Source organism: Myripristis murdjan, chromosome 4 (assembly GCF_902150065.1).
Source record: "Myripristis murdjan chromosome 4, fMyrMur1.1, whole genome shotgun sequence".
Classification (NCBI taxonomy): domain Eukaryota; kingdom Metazoa; phylum Chordata; class Actinopteri; order Holocentriformes; family Holocentridae; genus Myripristis; species Myripristis murdjan.
The window spans coordinates 4,525,282-4,535,539 of NC_043983.1; the positions used below are offsets into that span (position 1 = coordinate 4,525,282).

General features: G+C 41.1%; 1 protein-coding gene across 1 annotated transcript in view; it reads left to right on the forward strand.

The window, feature by feature from the left end:
* The window catches only part of kank3 (KN motif and ankyrin repeat domains 3), a 30,439-nt gene extending 21,187 nt beyond the window's left edge, over positions 1-9,252 (forward strand). The window contains exons 8-12 of the mRNA XM_030049790.1: positions 24-243; positions 920-1,062; positions 3,980-4,180; positions 7,506-7,607; positions 8,627-9,252. Coding sequence (XP_029905650.1) covers positions 24-243; positions 920-1,062; positions 3,980-4,180; positions 7,506-7,607; positions 8,627-8,686 — 726 coding nt within the window. The 3' untranslated portion in view covers positions 8,687-9,252. The remainder of the gene's footprint in view (positions 1-23; positions 244-919; positions 1,063-3,979; positions 4,181-7,505; positions 7,608-8,626) is intronic.
* The last annotated feature ends 1,006 nt before the right edge of the window (positions 9,253-10,258 follow it).

Genomic DNA, 10,258 nt, shown 5'->3' on the forward strand with positions numbered 1-10,258 from the left:
GGACTTCTTACCTCCACCCTCAGCTCTCTAGCACCCATACCGTCCAGTTGGAGTGGTTCCGGATCTCCAGCGCCAAAATGGCACAACCGTCACGGGTGTCCGACTACCTGATGGCGTTCTCTGAGGTGTCTGCGGCGCTGCTGGAGCACATAGTCAACATGACTGACGGCAACGGCAACACAGCTCTACACTACAGTGTCTCCCACTCCAATTTCAGTGTGGTTGGCCTTCTGCTCGACACAGGTCAGTGGCAAGGAGCCTTTAGATAAGGAAAGTAGTAGCACTACTGAACACATAGAGCTGCAGGACTAAGGACATGATTGTGCCACATAATGTGATTAAACACCCATTATTGGTATAAAGCTTCTTACTGGAGTTTTAATTCTGAGGAAGGAATAACCTGATTTGACATTCATGTCAAAATGACTACCGTGAAAAAGGTCTGAACTGAGCCTAAATGAAAAATCCCCCTCTCTGGGCAGATAGTATAGCAGCAAATGTGGAGGCTGCTCTTCATCTTACATACCAAGCAACTGGGTGGAATTATTGGTTATTTCTTATGTGGCATGCTAGCTAACATGTAATTGATTTATTTTTTCCAAAGCATCTGTCATTTGATATCTGGTGGCTATAAGCTAAGATAGTTTTTAAATTTGGCTCCCATTTTAGTAGTGACACCATGGCTTCCACATTCCTTGGTTAAGCAGATTTTCAAAAATTATGCAGTAGCTATAGAGCATGATTGTTGGAAGCTGTTAGACTTGATGTCATTTCATATGTGTATGTGTGTGTGTGTGTGTGTGTGTGTGTATGGATTGATAGGTAGGTAGATAGAGATAGATAGGTAGAGATGCGTAGATTTGCACCCATGAATATATGTGGCATTGTGCTTAAATGCCAAACTGTGACTCTCCTACAGGCGTGTGCTGTGTGGATAAACAGAATAAAGCTGGCTACACTGCCATCATGCTGGCTGCTCTTTCGGCTGTGAAGGAGGAAGACGACATGTCTGTGGTCAAGAAGCTCTTCAGTCAGGGCAACGTGAACGCCAAGGCCAGCCAGGCAAGTCACAACAAGCTGAAGAGCTCTCAGCACTCTTTTACCATACATAACACTCTACACGCTACATTGTTTGTTCCTCAAGTGCCTACTTCCATTTTCTCAGTCATTTTAACTGTAGGTTGCCCCTGTCATATGGGTGCCATTTTGGGCCTGCCACTCCTCCCTTTCAAAATGTCCCATGTGAAAACACACATTTGAATTCTAAATACATTTTTGACACAATAATTTTCAAATCAGTATTTTCTTTTTTTTTTCTTTGTAATTGACATCATATCACAGTTTTTACTGCAAATATGAAAATTCGGATTCATAGGTGGGTGTTTTTATTTTAAATTTGAACTTTTTTATTTATTTTTTTCATGTTTTCACTTGCCTTTGCTTGCCATTACACATGAAAACTTAATATGACAAATGGTATTTTGTACATACCTCGGAAAAACCACATGTTTGCACATGAAAACCAGCATGTGCTTTGCATTTGCATTTGGGTTTTCATGTGACACAGTTTTGTCACCACCACCATTCAGAAGTGATGTAACACCAGTCTGTAGTCATCTCCACCAATTAGAAGCACTCTGTCAATAAAAGAGTCAATTGTGGATCGGCTGACTATGTCCAAGATGGCAGTCTGAGTTATGTCTGAGTCAGAAATGTTTGATTATTAAATTTAGACAATGAAATGGAAAAACAGGATCAATGCAACACATTAGAACTGAATTCAAAAAATAAAAACTGAGGACATTAACACGCTAATCACATTTGCTTTTATCACATTTGCTGTAGTGAATTTTTGGTAGAGCCACAACTGCAGTGTTCCCCAACTCTGTGCAAACCTGGCTTTGAGAGCCTGCCACCTTCCTCCCCCCTGGTTACACAGAGTGTGTTAAGAAGTACATTTCCCCACAAGAGTTTTGAATGCCAGGCATTGGTAAAGAGTTCAAATGTCAGTCTATCTATCTGAGTTTTGATGTTGGACTTTGTAGACGTCATGAGCAAATAAACTAGTTTTGAATGAATATCTACTTTATACTTACAGCTGTTTGTGAGAGGAAGTAAAGAAAAAAATCTTGTCAGGATAATGTCCCTTCTTGTTCACTGCATACTTCACTGCAGCAGTGTTAAGAGAATTACTTCTGGTGTAATGGAGCACTAAATTCAAAGCCTGAGACCTAAGGAATGGTAAGTTCATTGTACATGTAGAGCGAGACTACTGGGATTCAATTGAGGAAACGTGTAGCCTAGCGTGACACTCAGGTCATCTGTGAGAATCTTATGACTTCTGAGTGTTTTTTTTTCTCTTTGGTTTCTTTAATCAAGTTGTGTATGTGTTTGGATGTGGCGCCTGACAGGCTCTTACACTGCCAAGTCATAGGACTCTGCCTTTATAGCATCACTGGCTATAAATCCAATTACCGCTACTTGTTATTGTTGCTGTGGGGAAAATACACAAGGCATGCAGTGCAGCTTTTGGGTTAGACATTTAAGTCATACCATTTGCTGCTGTGCTGTAATTTTGGCTGTTGGACTGGGATGAGATTTCAGATGCCAAGGAAAAATGGTGAACAGACTTATATGACACAAAAAATATAGCTCCTTTGAATTAATCAAGTTTGAAGTTTTTAAGTAAATCTGATGGTATCTGATTGCAGCTTTACAGGTAAGGAGAAAGTTATGAGTAAGTAAGTTTAGTGCTAGAGAATCTAGGGAATCATGTTTGGTTATTGTAACTCCATGTCATCTTTTATACCTGTGTTTTGTGACTCTGAAAATTGTTCTTTTAATTTACACACTTTATTAAACAGTTGGCACTGCACAGGGGAAGCAGTAGCTCAAAGGGCTAGGGAAACAGGCTTGTGACCGGAAGGTCAGTGTTAAATCCTTCAACTGACCTGGCAAATTGGAGCAGGGTAAATGAATGACTACCGCTTTCCCCTTGCATAAACATTTCACTGAAATGCCTTTAAGCAAGGCACTTCTGCCCCAAATGCTTCATTGGAGCTGCTCAGGAGAAGACTGAGCCAGGAATGTGAGGCAGAGCTGAAAAGGAGAAAAACATGTATGCCTAGTTAACTTATTCTGGATAAATAAAAGTAAAAAAGGCTGTTCTTTTTCTAGTGAATCTTTTGTTAAAGTTAACGCCATCTTCATTCATACTATTTGAAATAGAACAATAGGCTTGATGTCCGCCACTTATGTGCTTGTTTCCACTGCCAGCTAAATTGGAGGAGGATATTTTCATCCGGCTTCTTGTTACCAAGATATCTCAATGTTATCAACGGATGTCGACTGTTGCACTCAGCTCAGTGCCTTCTCATTAGAGGAATATGGCAAGCTTTTGCAAAACTGGCATCTTGGTCAGCTTACCTGAACATGGAATCAAAATCATCCATGTGTCTCATTGGCTTTGGTGCTCCATGCTGACACATGCTGACTGGTATTATTCACACAGAGCAGAAGGCAGGATGTAGCCAGGTAGCCAGAGTGATTTCTAGCTATACACAGTCTTCTAAAATACTTTCTATGAAAATAGGTCAGACTCCAAATGTTGTGGGTATACAGGGAAAGTATTCTTTGTTAGTTGATTTGTAGAATTTCCATAAACATGACATAGATACTTGACTTAAGCACACATTTTAAGATATTACTCACCATTTAGCTTTAGGGCTGGTACATGTCATCATATTATGCTGGTCATCTACTGCTGGTCATCTACTGTATCACTCAGTATGGTGCTGAGGTGTTAGCACTTTGCATTAGATTGACTTATAAGGGCCACACGAATGATTTTGGCATCAATATTGTTATCATGTCATTGGTAAGCTGACCAAAGGGACAAAAAACCAAACAAAGTGTCCAAAAAACCCCTCTGTGTATTCCCTTAAGGACAAATTACATCTGCATTTCTGTTCGCTTTCAGGCGGGTCAGACGGCGCTGATGCTAGCCGTTAGCCACGGGCGGCAAGAGATGGTGCGGGCGCTGCTGGACTGTGGTGCCGATGTCAACGTGCAGGATGATGAGGGATCCACAGCACTGATGTGTGCTAGTGAACATGGCCGAGCTGAGATCGTCTCACTGCTCCTGGAGCAGCCTGGATGTGACATTTCCATCGTGGACAATGTAAGACATTTTCATTCTATGCATTTAGTTGATATAGAGAGAGACCTTGGTCAACAAGACACTTCAGCAGGATATGTGGATACTGATGGTCCATGTTGCAGGGATTGAATTGTGACCACTAAGTTGTTCTATGTATGACCTCTGTGTTAGCTGTAGCTGTTTTCTTATTCTAGGTTTGCTCCTGAAAAACTGACTTGATTAGCTTACCTTCTCCATTTTAAACCAAAGAGGCACTGATCATTTTAGAGTGAGACTTTTCCTAGTCATCGTCTTTTAATGGCCAATGAGACTGCTGTGCCTCCTTGTTTCTCTGCATATATTATTTTGCTATTTTGCTAATAGCTCCACCTAGCAAATGAGATTTTGATTCCAGGCATTGATTCCAGGCTCTCTACAACTTTTATTCAGTAGACATCAGGAATTTTTAAAAAAAGAATGCTTAGAGAACAGTTGCATCCATTGTTGGGGTTGAAGGCAAACTTCAATGTAACTTTTGAAGCTGCCAGCTACGTATGCTAGCTCATTAAAAAGGCAACATAAAGAGCAGAGCAAAAAAAAAAAAAAAGAGAGAGAGGAAAAAAATGAACAATTTATGTGTGACCTTTTAGCCACAGACCATCACCACACAGATGCAGTCAGAGCCTCTGGCCCTGTGCACCGACAGTCAGAATAGATCAACCAAGTTACTTGCAGTGTGAGCACACTGTTAGGACACTGTTGTTCACACTGCTGTTTCCCAGTTCGAAAATGTTACGGTGCACCCATAGTTGTTTAGTTCTGGATATGGTACAGTAGTAGGACTGTGTTGTGCCCATAATGTGCCTAGTATGGCTATGATATAAAATGCTGAACAAGTATGTGCATTGCTTGCATATCAATAATGTAATATACAAAATCCCTGCTGTCACTCAAATAACAGTGGCCCAGTACAGGTCACCATGGAAAAAAGCCAGTGTGAGTACAGCACAGGACACTTGTGCAGTGGAAAGAGCTATTATTGTGTGGCTCCAGAGCCAACTCTCTAGTCCTTGACAAAGCTTACTGTCAGGGATCTGACCACTGAAAACATGTGAGTGCTTCCTTGTCTGGGATTCAGCTTAATCTGCATTTAGCAAACTGCTCCTTGGGGGAAATTGGTCTACACCGTTTCCTCCCCTTGTCACCTCCTCTTCTCTGTCTCTCCTTTTTCTCAAAGAGTTAGCAAGAAAGGCTGAGAGCTGAAGAGCCATGACCAGATTACTTTAATCTGTCTTCCCTTCAAATCAGAGCCATTTACAGGAAACGTAATCGCTGGACTGCTTGCAGGCCCTCAAGGGAGTCATTTAAAAGCCACAGTCCTCTGTGTTCACAACCACGGCCTTACTGACTTCAGACACAATGCCCTTCAGGGTAATCTGCAGTACTAAGACTGCATTGTACAGATTTCACAGCAAAAACCTGTTCACTAAATATCTATTATAGGAAAGAAGTCATTATATAAAGTCCATCAACAATGTCTTTAAACTCTAGAGGATCCAGTCTGTGCAAACATTATTTTGACAAAGGAGCTGGGTTATCTATTCTACTCGTTTTGTTGAAGTTGACTTTTTCCAGTCATGACAGTCTCTTTGGAACAAAACTCATCAACTCTTTTCCTGATGCTGCTTGTCAAATTTCTTGTTTCTTTCTTGTTGATCTGCACAGCAGTGTGCTTTAAAGTGATTTTATAGAAAATTGGTCTGAATGCTTGAGGAAAGGCCCAGCAGACAGATATTTGAGTGTTCACATCTGTGCCAGAATGAGTTGGCCATACAGTCAGCGCATGGATTGGGTTTCAATGCAACACAGCTGGTCCAGGAGGCGGGGGAGTGGGAATGGATTTGGAAAGGCCGCCACCTCCCCCAAACACCAGGACAAACTGCAAATTCACCAGGATTGAGAAGTGTGGTGATCCACTGTAGTGTGAGTGTAGTGTTACACTTTGTTAATTAAATGTACATTTACATTTTAGGCATTTAACTGATTTTCCCTTTCAGTTACTTTCAGTGAGTGCGCCAGGAAAACAAGCTTTAAGTCCTGAATTGTCAACATTATAAGCAACCATTAGCAAGGAGGTGAAGGGTCAGAGCCACAGGGTCTTTCTTGCCTGTGTCCTTTGCGACACCTTGTATGTAATATCTCACAAACAAAAGAATGCTGACAATGAAGGATGCATAGAGATCCTGATGGTTTACCTGATGGTTTAATTCACATTAACCCTGCAATGCCACAGTCTATAGTAGAGAGCAGATTGAAACAGCTGTGAAGATCTTCTGTCATTGCATTCTTTAGAAGTTCATGCTTTGAGATAACTTGGGAGGATCATACTCCACAAAGACCACAGTATCAACTTGGTGTTTTCATAGATCTGATTATCACCTACAACATCCTGACAGTTTATGAGAGACACCGTTGGCATCCTGATGTTGTGTACTATATAAAGTTTTGACAGTAGACCTTGTCAATATATATATATATATATATACACTACTCACAAAAGTTAGGGATATTCGGCTTTCGGGTGAAATTTCAGGATGAACCTAAAATGCATTATAACCTTTACAGGTGAACTTAATGTGACCTTCTGTAAACTTTTGAATGCACATGTCCAACTGTTCAGTGTTTCAGTACTTTTTGCACAAGTTGCTGTTCTCTAACAAGGAGTTTAACAGCAAAATTCACATCAGGTGTTTGATGCTCCAGCTCATCGAGGTCGTATCATTAGGGAACGGCTGCTGGAGACTGGGGTACCTCAAATGGAGTGGCCTGCACTTTCTCAGACCTGAATCCCATAGAAAACCTATGGAATCAGCTGAGTCGCCGTGTAGAGGCTCGGAGCTCTGTACCCCAGAACCTCAATGTCCTGAGGGCCGCCCTTCAAGAAGAGTGGGATGCCATGCCTCAGCAGACAATAAGTCGACTTGTGAACAGCATGAGACGTCGTTGTCAAGCTGTAATTAATGCTCAAGGGCACATGACAAGTTATTGACACTGACATTTTTTTTTGTGGTATACCCACCACTGTTGTTGGCTTTTGTTTCAAGAAATTGTTTGAGATGAGGAAATCACCAGTGTATGCTTCTACTTAAATGCCCTAGTTTCATGATATAATATCACTGTAGCGTGAACATTTTACATTTTCCATAAATTTCACCCAAAAGCCAAATATCCCTAACTTTTTGTGAGTAGTGTATATATATATATATATATATATATATATATATATGAGGAGTTACTCTTTGTCTTGCAGGTCTATAACCCTGCTGCCCTCTTTCTGTTTCTCTGTGCGTTTCTCTCCCTGCTGTAGGACGGCAGCAATGCTCTGTCCATTGCCCTGGAGGCATCTCACAATGACACAGCTGTGCTGCTCTATGCCCACATGAACTATGCCAAGACCCAGGCGGCTGTGGTGAGTCCCCCCCCACTTCCAGGACCACCCTGGAGGTCATGGCACTGTATGTCATAAGAAATTTGACATATACAAACTTACTATCACATCTGCCATTTTAATGCCTTCAATGCCTTTTCCTTTTGAAATAATGACTGTGAAACATCCAGTTCTTAAAGTTGCACTAGGCGATTTTACTCACTGGGCATTCCCAAATTTCGGTGAGAGGACAGGCTGAAAAATCTAAACTTCAATACTCAGAAATCCTGTAAGATGAGGTCAGCATCCTCAGGTTTACCACCTGGCTGGTCTGTGATGTTTTGTTGTATACCAAAGAAAACTAAAGAGAGGAGAAAATCAGTGAGTCCAGCTTTCCCTGCTTACTATTTGGATGTCACAAGTTTCAATCAATCATCTCCTGTGGGTGGAAGTGAGACCATACTTGACACCAGAATGTCATATGCACAAATTTACAGCGTTGCTGTTTGGGGGATATGACATAGTTCTCAGTCCGGTGATTTAGATTGGAGTAACTTTGCATAAAAATCTTTCCTCGTGCAGCTTTATTCAAGTAAAATATGTTTAAAGGGGGGAATACACTTAATCATTCAGAGTGTCAGAGGTCACTCTTTGGCCTGCAACAATAGTTAGTGAGTAGGCATCAGTTCACTTTTGGCTGTTACAAGCTGAAGAGTCTGAGAGCCACCAGCTACTTTTATCACAACCTGCAGCCAGGCCAGACCAGAACATATCTGCAAGGTGAGCAATGTCTCCGTCTATTTGAGGTGGGCAAGATTAGCTCCCCGACAGGCAGTCGCCCAGTGTTTAGTTTGGGTGTGGTATGAACAGTGTTCAGAAGAGGTGCGCTACTGCCCCCTGGAGGTTCTGTAAAGCTTCTGTGGATTGTGTGGTTTGTTCAATAAACAAAGTGTAACAATAAAATATGAACATCATAATTGCTATGGTTTTATCATTGTAATGAGAACATTCATATATTTAATAATTAATTTATTATTATTATTATATATTTTGTGTTTCAGGGAAGCCCAAAGGCCCAGAGGAGCCCAACCAGCACACACAAGGTCTGGCCTGCAGAGTAAACACTACGTCATATCTGCTCAAACAAACATAACTGGATTTGAGCAATAAAAGGCTCCACTGGAATTTACATTGTCTACTTAAATATAATGTATTTATATCTTGCCATATGTCTTGCATTTATATGTATTTGTTAATATAAGAACATTATTTTTCCATAAGTGCCTTCAGTGGTTATCATGTACATGACTAATTTGCGTTCCTAACATTTCTCAGAGGTCTGCTGCACCTATGTTTTTAGGAGGCAGGAAATGAGACCTCACATTTATTATTTGCACTCAAGTAATATATTTTTAGTCTTAGTCCCCCCCACCCTGACCGTGATTAACCAGCTTCTTAGTCCCTACACCCCACAGCTCAAGTCTGCACTAACCATCTATGCCTTGTACATTCATCTATCTATTTTCATGTGCAAAATAAACTTGTATTTACAGATGAGGTGATGGAAATACATGTTTGTTTGCCAACATCACACTCCATTTCCTAACTGGTGAACTATTTTATTATGTGGTGGCAACACACTCCTGTATACTGCATATATTCTGGAATACACTACTGAAAAAATGTACTGTATGGCTGGATTTACACCAGTACACCACTCATCTGTTCTGCTTTCCCTTCCCCATGAACACTTTTCCCCCAGTACTATATGTCTTCCTGCTGCTCAGCTCCTCATCACAGTTACAATATAATCTTATTTCATTTTCTCAGGCTTAAGGTAGCAGTAAGCACCCAACAAAATTGAACATAGCCTACATGAAAAACAAAAACAGAGCTGAACAAGTTGCTGCATACAAATGTGCATACATGCACTGTGGCTTCATTATACCTGATATACAGTCCATGCCAGAGGGGGCGCATGATGACCATGCTTCAGTGCAATGGAGAGACTTTCCACAAAAAAATTCAGTCAGTCAGCAGTGGCCACAGTGAGAAGAACTGATCTCGTTCAGTAAGCGAACTTATTCACCCTGCTGAGTCTGAAGCCAGTGTACCACTTTATTTTCTCTGCCGATCTCTCTTTTTATTCATGTCGATTGCTAAATTTAGTTTCTCAGTACCATGGCCTGCACAAGCCAAGTGAGCTGTAAAGTCTTCAACATAATTCATAATAATCAGTCTGGGATTTTAATCAATATTTATTCAAATAGATTTACTTTTCTTCAGCTCAGTTCTTAATCATAACAGCTGATTAGTTAATTTCTCTTTGAATTAAAACAGCAATTCAAGCAGTAATGTGGAGTGAAGACTGAGTGGTTTACCTGAGGATGGACATTCAATCTGTCTAAGTATTTTGATCCTACCTATTAACTCAGACTTTTGATCCACCCCCCAAATTGATAGAGATGATGAACACCAGCTGAAAATGTCCGCTGCACTTCTGTGTAAGGGTTGAAACTCTCATGGACGTCTGGCCACAGTGTTGACTGGTTCTCAAATGAGCTCAATACCAAATTGCAGTGCAGGGAGATGCTGGTGCAGTCGCACTTGCACAGTTCTACCGCTTGTAACACAGCGTGCCAGCTGCATCTTTCCTTTCTGCGGTGACGATTAGCAAGTACTCCCACAGATCC